General features: G+C 39.9%; 1 protein-coding gene across 1 annotated transcript; it reads right to left on the reverse strand.

Moving 5' to 3' along the window:
- Nucleotides 1-217: 217 nt before the first annotated feature.
- LOC136427703 (protein-L-isoaspartate O-methyltransferase domain-containing protein 1-like) lies at nt 218-12,729 on the reverse strand. The gene is made up of 6 exons (XM_066416789.1): nt 12,636-12,729; nt 8,719-9,358; nt 7,074-7,232; nt 4,138-4,253; nt 3,316-3,430; nt 218-2,832 (listed from the first exon to the last, which is right to left on the reverse strand). Exons 2-6 carry the CDS (start codon nt 9,023-9,025, stop codon nt 2,492-2,494), a joined length of 1,038 nt encoding a protein of 345 aa, XP_066272886.1. The 5' UTR covers nt 9,026-9,358; nt 12,636-12,729; the 3' UTR covers nt 218-2,491.
- Nucleotides 12,730-15,313: the final 2,584 nt, after the last annotated feature.

The following is a 15,313-nucleotide window of genomic DNA, read 5'->3' on the forward strand; positions in this document are numbered from 1 at the left end:
CCAAAAGTCTCCAAAATGGACCAAAATTTTCAAGAAAAAGATGGGTTTTCAAAGGTTTAGTGTTGGGACTATAGTTGTGTTCCCATTTTTTTCAGTCCACTGCGCGTAACACAACTATGACGTCAGCCCTATGACTGCTGGGATTCTCTTGGAGCACCTACCACCAGAGTAGCTAGAGAAGGTTGTCACTGGATAGCAACAAAGATGACACCAGAGGTTTACAACAATCTTGGTTTATAATATTTTGCTCCACTACTTGCTCTGTTTGCAAAGTTTTACAGGTACAGAACTGCTATAAATACATGCTGCAAACAATGACCAGCATTCTTACAATACACGTTTGGCTATGTATGTACACGTACAGCAATCTTTCTGTCAAATGAACTTCTTGTACATCTAAAACTTCTCAGAATTGGCATAACTCCATCATAGTACAATGTTTCTGTCACGCACTGATCTTGATCACGACATTTCTACAGGTATTTATAGTTAACTTGCAAAGTCTTACAATCTCTGTATCGGATACAAATTTCTGATTGTTAACACACATCACAATAAACATCTACAGCAATATAATTCCTGTAGATTTCTCCCCATCATTTGGCATACATCTAGACAACTAAATGCAATAGTCCAGACTCGGTACATGCTCATACTGTTGTGCAATGGGATAAATTCAACAATGCAGAGACAACAAGATGCACCATCAAACTTTCAACATCATTATAGTCTTAGTCATTAAGTTCTCTGAATGTTTCTCTCGGTTAACACATGAAGCCAGAAGCTCAATATATCATTCCACCATTTGCACTTGTCTCTTTACAAAACTACTACCATTTCAGCTGAATCGTGATCTACAGATGCTAAACTTCCTATATGTATGCGTTTAAAAATAATATAACCCAAACAGAAGAAAGTGGTTGGGCAGCCTTTATGGATCACTTGACCGGGGATGTGTTAGAAGCACAATAGCGTCATACTAGTGGTAACTCTCTTAGGAGAAATTCGGTGCAGTTGAAGTTGAGTGAGAAGATTCTTTGTAAAGCATGGACAAAGTTAACAAGTAGCTGAAACGAAAATATTATGTTAACCTAACAACTTAAGAAGCTCAAAATGTACCATCCTAGATACAAATAACAACAAGCAAAACTAGAAAATACTAGTACTAACTTCTCTTTAAAGTGGTAGATATGTCTATCTACAGCAAAATGTGTACTTTGTAACCTATCACTCTTTTTAAGCTTAAGGAAACTTCAAGTTTCAAATGGCAACAATGTCTCATATATACATATATGAGAACACCGAAATATCACTGCAATATTTCCATATCAAACATATGTCAAACTCATCAGCTCTTAACACTTGTACAGATATTGCATCACAAAACAAGTGCAGAAATATTGTGGAATGTAAACAGCCTTGGAAAGCCTGATAAATGTGAAGACATAACACGGCATTAGCTAGCAGCATGCATGATTGACTTTCTTGATAAATTTAAAGAGACACGATGATTTGCACAATTTGCAAAAATTACAAGGAATAACTGGCAGGCTGTCCTCCATAAGTGCCTAATCACAGTGTTACTCCTCTTAACACGTTATTCATTGAGTGTGTACATGCCACTGACAATGTATCCTCTTGAATTTAATGAACTACATGTACATGTACATCACAGTAGTGTTGAATAGCAGAAGCTCTGCTCTTGACAGAAACCTTGTTGTGTTGATGCCGCAAATCATACCTCGGATGTAGCTGTGATCTACTTGTAGTTGGTGTTAAGGCACCTCTCATGAGATACGCAGGACTTAGTACTGAGAACATCACTCAGGTGCAAAGGCTTAAACATATATATATATATATTATGTACAATCTACAATCTTCATCAAATACCACCAGAACTGGTTAACCACGTAAGCAATGGAGAAACCTTTTGGAGTAAAGACTGTTCACTCACAGCCTTGACTGATGATTTACATGTTGTGCTTTGTGTCCTTCAGATATCGCCTGTTTGCTGCTATTTTCCACCCCTGAGGTTTTCTAGTTGTGTTTTTTTTTATCATACAAGATGCCTATACCCTCTTATGGTGTGATGCTTTCAGTCAAAAACTATGGAAGGTTTTAAAGCAAGTGTTCCCTCCCCTGCACAACTTGACAAACAGTTTCAAGGTACATGCCACAACTATCATAAGCTAAGCTTAGTATTTACAGCTGACTTGGGAAAGCACAATCTAAACAGTGACTAAACAAAATCACTGGCTTCATGATGGCCTGTTAGAACAAATTTCTGCAAGGATCTAGTATTCTGGGTGGGTATCAGTATCAAAGCTCAGGTCTTATATGGCAGAGGACAGAATATTTTACTCCTTGATGACTTACTACGAAAAGGACAGGTAATGGAACAAAGAAAGGATGCATGAATACATTACAATAGCCATTCTTTGCCTAACATCATATATATAAATATACTTAAGTCTAATTTCAGTGCTTATGTTTACTTGGTTCTATAGTACATAAGGTACTGTTTTAGAGCAGGAGGGAGGGGTAACATTTCCATCTTCTCCCGGAGCGGATTCCTCCTGGGTTTCTCCACCTCCTCCTCCATCTCCTTGTCACTCTCCTCGCTGTCGTCCTTTCTGACGTGATTGGGAGGACCGTCCGACTCGTGGTCCCTCACGTGGTTACGCCGGTGGTACCTGTTCCGACGCTTACGTTTTCGCTTTGGGCGGTTCGAGGACACGCCCTCCTTCAGCTTCTCGGCTTTGACGTTTGTCCGGAGGATCCGGCGGATGGAGATGCGACAGAGGTCTTGGAGTGTGCGACAGGAGCAGTCAGCTGTAGGATGAGAGTAAATTTGTTGAGGTCAGGACATCGTGAACATAAGACTGATTCGTAACATGTTCCAGACAGAGCACATTACGCTCATCTAGATTTAACAATTAGTGTTGATATTCGTATCTATCAGACATGGCAACAGTACCCGGCTACAAACATTGCTACACACGTGGTAATATCAGGACAATTGCCAGGGACCTCTCTCTGAATATCTTCAACTCCTATTTATTGTAGTAATTGTCCAGTTACCAGGCTAGCCCTTTACTAGTTTGGCAACCCTGGCTGTATATCATTTCATACAGCCAAATGAAATCTTCAACTCTCAAACTTTAAAAAAATGCTTTACCATCTAACATCTCATGCTCTTGCTGACTGAATAGGATGCCAGTCTTGCATTTCATCTTTCACAAGAAAAGGGAAAATCTACCAAGTGAACTTAGTCTGGAATTTATGTCCTCCAAAAGAAGAGAATGCTGAACTTACGTAGCTCCACTTGGGGTGCGTCTGACTTCTGCGGCAGAACCAACGGTGCAAAGGAAACTGGGAGGATGTTCTTGGTCTCCCAGCTGTTCTGGCCTGTGCGTGTGATTTGCTGTAACTGCAAGGTAAGGAGAAAATCATCAGCCTCATTATTCTATCCTGGACAGCCAAAACACCAGAAGACTAAAGGTGCCCTAAGCGATTTCAGTGGGTAAAACTTGAAATATTCTGGGGAAAGCAATTCTGTTTGGTGAAGTTGAAATTGACATTTACTTCACCAAATTAGCACATCTGCATCATTATTTCATACTTTGGGCGTTTAAAAATAGCACAGAAGCAAGCCACAAAAGGAGTATTTTATTGATTGGGTCCCCCCAAAAATCAGCACAGAATCCTGCCGTAAACGTTTTCTGTCGACAATTTTCGGTAACTTCCGGCCGCGTGACGTCACAATACCCAAGAACATTGAACCATGACCACGTGATTATTTCTTCAGAAGCGTTCGGGACTTATCGGTCAGAATCGTGCATGTTCAGAAGATTTGAAATGATGGCTGGCCTCCAAGTGCTCAGATTTTCAATGAGTTCCCACCACACAACGACATTGCATTTTTGCTCCATGATGGTCGATATGCGATGGGTTAGTGTTATCTAAACTTACTATGGATAGAAATCAGAAAAAGATTTATTTTGAATATGTATGTCTTCTCCCTGCTGCCTAACTCTGTAACCAATAGAGAATGGGGTGCCAGACAGCTACTTCAGTGTGCTAAAGGTTAAGTGGTCTGTAACAACATGAAGTGCGTTTGACATAATGGGAACTTACTTGGTCCTCAAAAGGCATGACGAGGATTCCCCCTATCTTCAGCAGGTTCTTCATGTAGTTCTCGTGTTCTGGGGGACAGGCAGCTCCACAGTACACACGGTCGTATGTCTTACACCCTGGTAACATGGCAGAGCAATCAAACAAACATGTCATACACTTGGGGAAAACATTTAATCATATGACTCTAAAACCAGAACAAATGATCTTAGAGCACTCAGAATACATTGGCAGACACCTGGTTACCAAGCTCAGACTATAATCTCTAAATTGTAAGTCAGAGACAAGTTTAAAGCAAAGTTTTAACCTTACAAAATGTTTCCACAGGGTTAAGTGTGTTCTGTGCTCTGTCAAAATCATCCCTCATGAATATGATATATGATAATAACTGTAAGAATCATATCCTCATGTAAGAAAAGTGCTGTAGTCCATTTGTATAATCAAGTCCCTGTACCTGTAGTCCCTCTGACCTCCAGTCCATAAGTTTGTTAATATGTTAACAGTTGTGTTTTATCAACTAGGTTTTTCTGTTTTTTGCGTTTCGGTGCTTTCGCACCGAAACGCAATGTCCTGGCTTTTACCTTCAAGCATGCATGCTTGGTTCAACACTGTGTCGCACACAATAAGACCTTATATGGCAATACGTTCTCAAATCCTTGTATAGCCGTTGCCTTATATGGCAAGAGAGCAGGAAAAGGCACGCACGCCAGATTTGCATGTGACACAGGACGGCGACCGCATGTAAATGCTACAACTGTTCGGAAATATCATTGCATTGTGGTTTCGGACTTTGATATCCTGAAAAATGACCATATTACATCTATTCCACAAGATTGCAGAAGAAAAAAAATGATTTCGTCAAGAAAACGAGCAAAAATCGGCATAAATGATACCATGTAGTGAGGTTATAGCATTACGTCCAGAGTAAATAGTTACGTACCGCAGCTTGGCCGATCTGGCAACGCCAAGCACTTCGGACCCAGAAGATCCGGGTTCGTCTCCGTGCATGGATTTTTTTTTTTCTTTTTAGATATTGAATATCAAAAATATATATTGATATTATATTAATCTATCAATATCATATTTATGAATATCATTTTTTTCATTAATAAATAAAGAAATATTTTATATTTGTTATTTTTAAATATTCATTTAATATATACAAGGCCTTTGTCTTATGAACAGGACTTCATAGATTCCAAACCCGGCATTCGAATTTTTCTGTTCATTGTAATGGAAAATACCGTGCAGCGGCTCCTATGCGCGGTAAGATGATTCTTGCAAAACACTCGCCACTAAACTTCTATCCCCGATGTAAACAGAGGCTCTTGATGTTGTTTGCAAAACAGCGATTCTTTGTTACAGTAGCAAATGCTCCATTGTTCAGTATCGACTTCATTCAGACAACACGGACGTGGAAAGTGGCGCCCCTCGGCACAAAACTATGGGAATTTTCATATGGGAGTTCGCTTCAGCGGGAGTTTTGTTTTTGTTTTGACGGATAAAACGCGAAAACCCACGCCGCTTTCGGCACACTTCCGGGTTCATTGATCGCTAAAATTACGCAAAAGCCACCATCAATCGGCAAATAAATGTATGCTTTCCCGAAAACATCTTTTGGTTTTACATTTTCTTCACCATAATGTTGCTATGTAGTCGATAAAACCGCGTTTTTATTGCGTTTTCATGTGTAACATTTCAGACAAAGAAAAAACTTAGACCGCGATTCTGCTGCCCCATGATGCACTTCGTCTGCAATATTCCCGCCTTCAGCTGCAGCAATAACCAATCAGAGACGCGTAATGCGATCATGTGATGATGATTACGTAACACGCGAAATGCATCTTGGGGCAGCAGGATTTGAACAATATGGCGACGGGTGATCGAAAATGAAATGATTTCGTCAATGCAACGCTGTATTTTGCGGCATAAATGCCGAGAGACGAACTTTTATTTTTATCTCAAAATGCGTTTTACACGTTTGTCTTTGACTAGCCCGGTAGAAATCAAGCGGATCGTCGTCTGGTCCTTCAATATCAAGGGAGTTTGTCAGATATCCTGGCGCGAGGTTCTCAGCAGCGTGACGTTTAAACTTCAAAACGTTTTACTCAAAATTTGAGCGGAGTAGAGGGTTAAGTGTTGACCCCAAATAATGGTAATGTTTTCCCGAAAATTCCTTGAAAATGGAACGATTAAGAAAGACACCAGGACTTCATAGCGTGCCGAATACCGGGGCGTGGTCACATCTTGGAGACGCGCCGAGCGACAGCGGCAGATGGGGGGTGCGCACTTTATTAAGGTTTTTCTGTGAAGTATCTCAGCTGGCGTGATTGGGGTTGCGGTGAAGCCCAAATCGGGGGTGCGCACTTTATTTGGGGTGCGTCCTTTATTAGAAGAAATACGGTAGCTGTTGATTTGTTTGACATTTGGTAGTCATTTTAGATAGAACCTTAGCTGTTATGAACTTCTGTTTCACTTAATTACCATAGTGCTGATGATTCAATGGTGCTTTTTCAAATTTTATGTTTTATTGCGTGCCATGTACATAATTACATTGATAGCTTTTATAATGAGCCTATTATACATTTTACAAATAAGCACAAGTTGTAGGCCAAGACCAGCTTTTTCAAAAGCACTTAAGTTAAGTGACGTAACTTCAAAATTGCTTTCCCCAATCTGCCTTTCTCTATTAAAACAGTACTCATTTCCCAAAATGACAATTTTTCTTATAGACTGAACAGCCCTTGAGTGACTTCCTCTGGCAGATTTTACTTCAAGTAAAGGGAAAAGACAATTCACACTTATAAACGTAGCCGAAACGCCAGCTTTTTTTAAAAGCTCTTGTTTTCTATATTATGTTTGAACCCTTGAAGACACGCCTTATAGGCTAAAGAGTATCAAACTAAAGGAAAACATATCATAACTGTTACAGTACTTACCAGAGGGAAGCAGAAGACAGTTGCCAATTACAAATCTGGGCTCACAGAACTCGTAGTCGTCAAACACCTCTGCATTCTTCATGAACCAGGACAGTTTCTGCTTGGCATACTCCACCACGTCCTGGTGGATCTCTATCCCATGGTTGATACCAAATGGACCTGAGGCAGACGAATGGTTTGAAAAGCAATTTTATTATTATGTTCACTGAAAATACATTAATGATGGTGTATTTTTTCACTTACATGTGTGCATTTATGTTAACTATACCGCCTTGCTCGTTGATGGTACGTGTTATATAGAATCTTCTCTCTCAACTTTAACCGCACCAAATTCGTAGCCTGAGTACCAGCCTCCGTAGTGACCGCTGGCTCAAAAAAATTGCTTGTTAACCATGGCTCATTTTTTTTTTGAGCCAGCGGTCACTACGGAGGCTGGTACTCAGGCTACCAAATTTCTCTTCAGAGAATTACCACCAGTAATAGTATGACCCTCTGGTGCTTCTAACACATCCCCACATTCTGATGCCAAAGCCTAATATGCCAAATCAAAAGGACTGTACACTGCAAAGAAAACTCAGTTATGAAAATAACATTAACCATTCCCTCCTGAATTCTGCAAAACCAAATTGAATAGATTATCTGCACAAAAGAGCTGAAAACCTCTGAACACTGTTGACACAAAAATTGAAGGAATTTCCATTTGATATCTATTTGCCATATTTTTAGCCATATTGTAGCAGATATTATGTAGGAAAAAAATACTGCAACACTGATAAAATATCTCATGTTTTTTCCAGCTGTACTAAGTAGTTAGGATTGACAATTCTATCATCCTATGAAAATTACATACACGTGTATTACAAAAATTGTGTGGTGCTTAGAGTTAGACTGTCAATATGTAAATTGTCCTTTGACGCAGAAATGTTTCCTGACCCACAAGTACAAAGCCATCAGCATTACACTACATGACGTGCACACTGTCCCATGACAACACTGAGTGGTGGTAACAGATTCGGTGTCCCACTGGCACTGTGCTCGGCACATCTGTAAAGTGCCTTTACATCGTCATTAGAGGACTAAGGTATAGTGAAGGTCACCACTATTTCAGCACAATTTGGTCCCGCCGTCGTCACTTCCTCACACATGATCCATACAGAAACAGATGTTACATTAGACTTGGCTTCATCACAATCATTTCCTAAGCACTTGAGTGGTCTGAAGGAATCACGGCGCTAATAAAATGTGAACGTTGACGTCAGAGGCAGGATTCCTGGTGGGAACGTACGTGGTGCACGTGCCGTATGTAGCATCAGGGAAAAACTATTGCACACATGGAGATTTCTACATGTACATACAAACTGGGACCTGTCAAAACCTGTTAAACAAATAGCTCATTCTTGCTAGTTACAATCCAGGGGTTAGTAGTCACTGTTACTAAGAATTACCAGAGATACAACTAACGAATGAATGAGAAAGAATGTACTTGAATTTTCTGAAAGTGCTTTTTTTTATTTTCCACTTGACATTTCGTTTGCACGTACAACTTGTTTCTTATTGTCTCTTGCTATTCTTAGTTTCTTTTTCTTAATTTCTCCCTGTTACCTACTGCTATACACTACTGGTACATGGAGTACAGTGTACTTACCCAGTATCAAGCCCACCATGGTACTGAGGTAGCCAGTTCCACACCCCAGGTTCAGAAAGGAAAGGTTAGGCTTTAACTTCAGTGACTCCATGACCTCCGAGTATATACATGGTGCAGATAAGTGTATGTTCCCATGTTTCCATGCCAAGTCCTTGTACGCATTATCTCTGTGTTCTTCTAAGTAGTAGTCTCCCCGGTCGATTGCCCGAAAGACCTCTTCAACCTTCCTGGTTTTGATGTAGTCTGCCTCCTTCAGATTGTCCACCAGCTCTTCATTGTCTTCTCCTGCACTCACTGCCCCTCCCATTCTGGCCACTGATTGGTTGAGGGATGTGCAGGATTGATCAAGACGATGTCAGGTTTGGCTGTTCCTGATTGGCTAAGACTTTAACCAATAGGATCTCTAGAATATGAGTGCATCAATTCACAAGTCACTCAGAACTTCAAAATCAGGAGTGACTTTGATTGGTAATAATCTACCAATGGCTATGATATTGGTTGGCTATAGCCAATCAGAACAAAGGTTATAAGTGGTCAGAGACAGGATCTGCCTGCAATGAGCCCCTACTGCCCGGGTATAGTGAAGACCCCCATGTCAGCTGATGGATTGTTCGGATGTACATGTAGGATCCAGGACTTCCTGAAAGAGTAAAAAATAACATTCAAAACCACAGCAAAAACGAGAACTAGTAGGTAGGAAAATACATCTACTGGTAAATACTAAATGTAAAGGCATGAGGATATCATATCAAAAGCTAATAAAAACAAACCTGGTCCATCTGTATATAAAGTATGGTAAAATTAAAAAAAGTAAAACAACACAAACCATTCCTGGTGCACAAAAATCACAATGTTGGGGGACAAACATGAAACAAATGTCTTTCCCGTCCTTTGTAGAAAATAAACAAAATCAGGTATATTATACAGACTACAGTAAATAAAACCACTGTGAATATTTCAACATTTACTAGACTGCTCTATCAGAGACTCTATTCAACTATCAATAGAGTCAGAGTGTAGTCTGAGTCTGATCATCCTAGCTCTTCCAATGAGTTGTTTGTACTGCTACAAAAACATTGACCAAAGTTTGGTACTTTGGGTTCCTGTGAGACTTTGGGCAACAAGGACATCTCCAAAATCTATCCAGCTGCTGGAGCAATTGTATTCTTGCGTATCTTATTTCTTATTACTTGGATGTACATGTATATTGATGTAAGGATGTCTTTTTGATCCATTTTTCATGGTGGGCAGTTATTCTTGATTAATTGTGTTCTGTTGACATTTCCCTAATCCTAAAAGATGTTTGGAAAAGTTCAGAAGGCAATAGGTTAATAGCAAAGGTCCTTCATTTCTAATGATGAAACATACATCTACTAGTAGACTTTTTGTTACTACATAATATAAGACTCTTATTTTCACACAAAAGAGTACTCTAAGTTAGAATGAGTATTCTAAGTTAGAATGGGACGATCTGCCCATTCAACCTCTGCTTGGAGAGAAACAAAAGAGCACAAGAGCTCTGGAGAAAACTTGTATTTGTCGCTGAAAGCAATGAGAGCCAGTATTTTCATGGTTTGCATTTTGAACAACCAACTGAAGGCTCCCCACTGGTAACTAATTATCCCTTATCTAATCTTTGTCAATTTATCACTGCATTTAAGTGATAAATCCATAATGCTGGAGTGATAAATGTTAACCGATCTAAAACTTGCAATTTCAACAGTGCAAAAGAAATATCAACAATATGGAGCTTTGTATGGCAAAAAACAACAATAAGATATGTGATATACAATTAACCTATTGCAGAAGAAAGAAAGGCATTTCAACCCATGGAAGATTATAGATTCTAGTATGACTCACTCTAATTTTCCTGCCTCATTTTCAAATCTCACTGACCATAACATGAAACCAGGCACCACTGGACAAAATCAATATAACCTACATCAAGGACATTATGCATATTTTATGTACCAGGTAGGCATCTAACAGATTAGAGATTAACACAAGAGCTAAAATATCATTCACTATTTTTAAACATTAAACTAAGTATACTTTGATACTCTAACATGGACCAAACAAATTTAATTATTCAATGCATGTTTATCAGCAATGTAATATGTATGGTGTCGACAGGATTCTAGCAATTGAGTCTTTTGACACCTTTGATCTTCAGTTAAAAACTTCACAAGTTACTGTAAATGCATTTAAATTTGCGTGGTTTTTATTTCGCGCTAAGGCGAAAATGGAGTGTTCGCAGTGGTTTTAAGATCGTGGCAGTGCTATAGTTACAAACTGCTACAGTACTTGACAAAATGTTCACGGTGGTTTTAAGTTCGCGGTGAAACAATCACTGCAAAAACCGCAAACATAAAACCAACGCGAACATTTCTGCATTCACAGTATCACCTTGTTGTCATTGCAGATTTACAATTTCAAATTAGTAATGGATGGCCAACAATTGATAACAGAGCTAAAAATGTGAATATGTAGTTCTTAAATTCGATTAAAGTCAAATGAGTGTTAACATAGTTTAATGATAATATTTTGGTAAAGCACAATTCAATTTTCAATTAATTCACTTAAGTGTTTACCTTAGTTATAATATCTGTATCATTCATCTTGCAACGAAATATGCATGTGGTGTTTGAGGTAAAAATAAAGAATTTGTTCCAAATGGTCCTCTACATGTCCACTATTGTTCTCAAACATTGTGGATGTTATAACATTATGCAAATATGCAAATGTAAGAAGAAACTAGGACACGGCAGGGTTAATCAAGAATAATCAATACAGGATACCAGTACATGTACCTGGACATTTTGTTTTCGACACCTAAACCCTGCTTTTAACTTCCTTGCAGAGTTTCAAGTCCAGCCATATATGTTGAATTTCACAACAGTGCTTTGCATGACTTCATCAAGCAATTGACCAGGCATAATGACATAAGCCATTACTATGCACTTAGGAACCTAAGGGCCATCTCTCAAACTAAAGGGCTGATGTAATACCACATGCCCTTCAGCAAATGGAGCTGTAGTTCACCGATACAAAATGGAAAGATGATGAGCACATCACATGTTCTGTAGGATGACTGACGTTTTGACTGAGGGTCATCATCTTTCAGTGGAATGTTGAAACAAAACAAGGAATGCAATAATATATATCATCATACATGTATAATAAGTGGGGCAAAACACAACGTGCACTAATTGCATTTGTAAAACAAGTAAACCAAACAATTGTTGAGCTCAAACGCCTGGAAAAATAGAAAAGGAGGAGGCAACACCAGTGCACTTCTAACCTTTCTGAGATTAGTGGACAGTCCCCTGTGAGAATTCACACTTCTCACATGACAATACGTGTGACATTCACGGTCTTTCTTTTGTCAGGTTCGTTCGTAAATGTTCATCAGTTTTTCTTGGCTCTGGTATAAAATGGTAACAACATCTTTCCTGTTTTCCCTTGCAAAAGACGTGCGCGAACGCAAAAAAAAGGTATGACGCAAGAGTCGGGATATCGGGGATGGGGAGGGGGGCTGTTTATGTAGCTCACTGACCCCGTTCAACAAGGAGAATAGGATAAATCTTCAAACGTCAACCTTGTTCCAGAAGAGGGGACACACGTTAACGAGACGTTTCTCCAGATGGCACATAAATAACAACCATTTTTGTGCCTTTCCCTGATTCTGCCGCCGCCATTTTCTAAAGGATGTAAACACTAGACCAGCTGACCAGACGCAGAAACATCTTGCACGGGAACTCGTCCCGTCAAAACACCACTCAGAAAATTACCCAAATATTCCACGAACCAGCTCGTAACAGCACGCCTGGTTGCCCAAACAGATGCTGTACCTTGCGTGGCTACCGTCTGCCAAGTTTTGAGCCAATTTAGCGAGAAAATCGAGTTGAAATGCTTACCTTATCCCGGGGATATGTGCTCTCGGACTGAATCAAAATATAAACACTGCACCCTGGGTAATTAGCATACCATGACGTCATGGAACGACGCAGCGCCTCCTGGGACGGAATTTCATCTTCATGGATTTTTCATGAGTTTCTTTCATCATTGGGATTAGACATGACACGCAATTTGATGAATTTAATCAGCCGTACGCGAAAATAGCTTTTAGTCATTTCGTAATATCGGGAAACCGTCCAAAACAGCCCACTTGGACCAAAGACATTATATAAAGTCCTTGCTTGGACGAAAACAATTGAAGTAGTAAATGTTGCCCATGTTTATATTTCTTTCTTCAGGGATGGAATAAGTTGTCGTTTTCTAACTTTGTTGACCGGCTTGCTGACATAAAGCGTTGTTTTCCCCTTCATTTACTTGAAAGTAATTCTGTGTTGTTTGAAAGCTAACAGTGGTTTTCTCAGTGCCTGAAAAATGCAATGACGCAGTTGGTTTATTGAGTGCCCTCCCTCCGCACGTACATCACATTTGAGTGATCTCAGCTGCAGTTCCAGACACATCTGCGTGGAGTGCTTCTTGCCGATTTGCTGTGAAGGATATGGCCATGAACTGCGATGCAAATGGCATTGCTGATGACATGACCAGCTTGTGACACGATTTCTTTTACTGATGTTGGCGTCTGCTTTAGTATCGGACCAGTTGTGCAGGATTTTGTGCAGGCAGGCTTGGCATGTTGTATCCAATCAAGGAGGTTGAATATCCATATTTAACCTCATTGATATCATGATCCAATCCACTATACCGCAAGTGGTTTTGATAACTAACGACAACATTGTTAGACCCAAGGTTAGATGATACATCACGTTTGCTGATGTCACTGTGGCCACTTTGACCCTGTCACATCGACTTTATCCCTTATTATGTGCACATCTTTGGAGACTTCCGGATCCGTGTGTTCTAACTACCGTGCATACGAGACTGACAGTTATATTCAATCAATGAAAGTTGTCAGGTTCTGGGGTTATGGCAGGCCCGACGAGTGTGTTTGTGTAAAGCGCCCTCAATACCCCTTTTTTTTACATTTTCGTACATGTTTTTCTTCTTTCATTGAAGAGTTCCTACCTCAATCAACTCTACTCTGCTCTGCTCTAGCTCTGCTCATCCTCGTCCACCAGGACCTTTCCGCTCTACGTTACATCGCTCGCGGAAAATCCGCGAGCGATGTAACGTAGAGCGGAAAGGTCCTGGTGGACGAGGATGGCTCTGCTCTGCTCTGCTCTGCTCTGCTCTGCTCTGCTCTGCTCTGCTCTGCTCTGCTCTGCTCTGCTCTGCTCTGCTCAGCTACTCTACTCTACTCTACTCTACTCTACTCTACTCTACTCTACTCTACTCTACTCTACTCTACTCTACTCTACTCTACTCTACTCTACTCTACTCTACTCTACTTTACTCTGCTTTGGGTATGTCACATCGATAAAAGCGAGAGTTTCACCGTTCCGACGTCTAACAAAATGTGAGACTTATCGTGTGATTGTAGATGAAGCATTTAACAGGTATCATAATTGTTCAGGTGAAAGTGAGTACTTTGCCCATCTAAAATTCTAAGGAATTCAGGACTAACGCGTTACAGATGTTGGGAGAGCCTCCTGAGTCCTGACTGAACCATGGCCGGAGTTGCACGGTAGTAGTCTGGCCGTAATCAGGCGTGGAGTCTTCTGCAAACAAGGATACCATGCCTTCCTACGGGGGTTTAATTTGGATGGTAGAAATAGGATGGCCAGGAGTCAGTTCAAAGGGAAGGGTCACATTTTCCCCTCGCGATCGGTTGTAAACTGTACTCAAAGCCCGAACTTCTTTGGCATGTTATTCAGTCAATTTCTCACTACTAGTGTCTAGAGACTATCCCTTCAATCTCCTTGTGTCTTTTCTGTTAGTATGATTGATGCCCATTTACCGGTTTGTCCCCGATCTTTAAGCATTGCTATTTCATGGTGATGTTGTTTTCTAATAGAAATACGATCAATGGTGATAATTTGAACACACTGTGAAACCAAGGAGGTTTTAAACCCCCGCAGTGGTGAAACTGATGTCGTGATCTAATCATGTTTGAACGTGGTTCAAACGATCAAAATTGAATTCGTTATTGCACTGAATAATCCACCCACAACTGACAAATACTGAAATAGATGACCACCGTGAAAGGTCATGTGTGTGCTGATTTATGAGTACATATATTTACATATAATCTTCAAATAAACTATCACAAGTATACTTCTGTAAATTCGAAGTTACATCTTAGTGTGTTCTACTGTATGCTTATCTTCGCCATCAATGTTGGCAAAAGCAAAACAACCAAAAACTCTATTGCTTTTCAGGGCCCTGTCCACGATTCAATTGTTAAAATTTCTCCAGATGGCATGCATATCATCATGATGCATGTATCAAACATTGCTATGACCACATGATTATATAAAATATTCCGTTTCTGCAAAATGTTTCCTCATTACTTTGTACTGAGAGACAAGCGTTATTTTCCCGTTTCCAACGATCATTTCCTTTACACTAAAAGCCATTTTGTCTTCACGCAACCTCTGCCATGTATATTGGCTAACAATAAGATTTTGTTTCTCAAAAACATCACACAACCTGCCTGAACATTTTGTGTAAACCTATGAACAAT

The sequence above is a fragment of the Branchiostoma lanceolatum genome, chromosome 2, assembly GCF_035083965.1.
Source record: "Branchiostoma lanceolatum isolate klBraLanc5 chromosome 2, klBraLanc5.hap2, whole genome shotgun sequence".
Lineage (NCBI taxonomy): Eukaryota > Metazoa > Chordata > Leptocardii > Amphioxiformes > Branchiostomatidae > Branchiostoma > Branchiostoma lanceolatum.

Bases quoted from the DNA above. Each gene is read 5' to 3' on its own strand.
- LOC136427703 (XM_066416789.1), bottom strand. From the start codon at position 9,025: ATGGGAGGGGCAGTGAGTGCAGGAGAAGACAATGAAGAGCTGGTGGAC. The intron at 4,254-7,073 runs GTAAGTACTGTA...CCATGTTACCAG, and splicing joins CTGTCTTCTGCTTCCCTCTG to GGTGTAAGACATACGACCGT. The intron at 3,431-4,137 runs GTAAGTTCCCAT...CTTACCTTGCAG, and splicing joins TCATGCCTTTTGAGGACCAA to TTACAGCAAATCACACGCAC.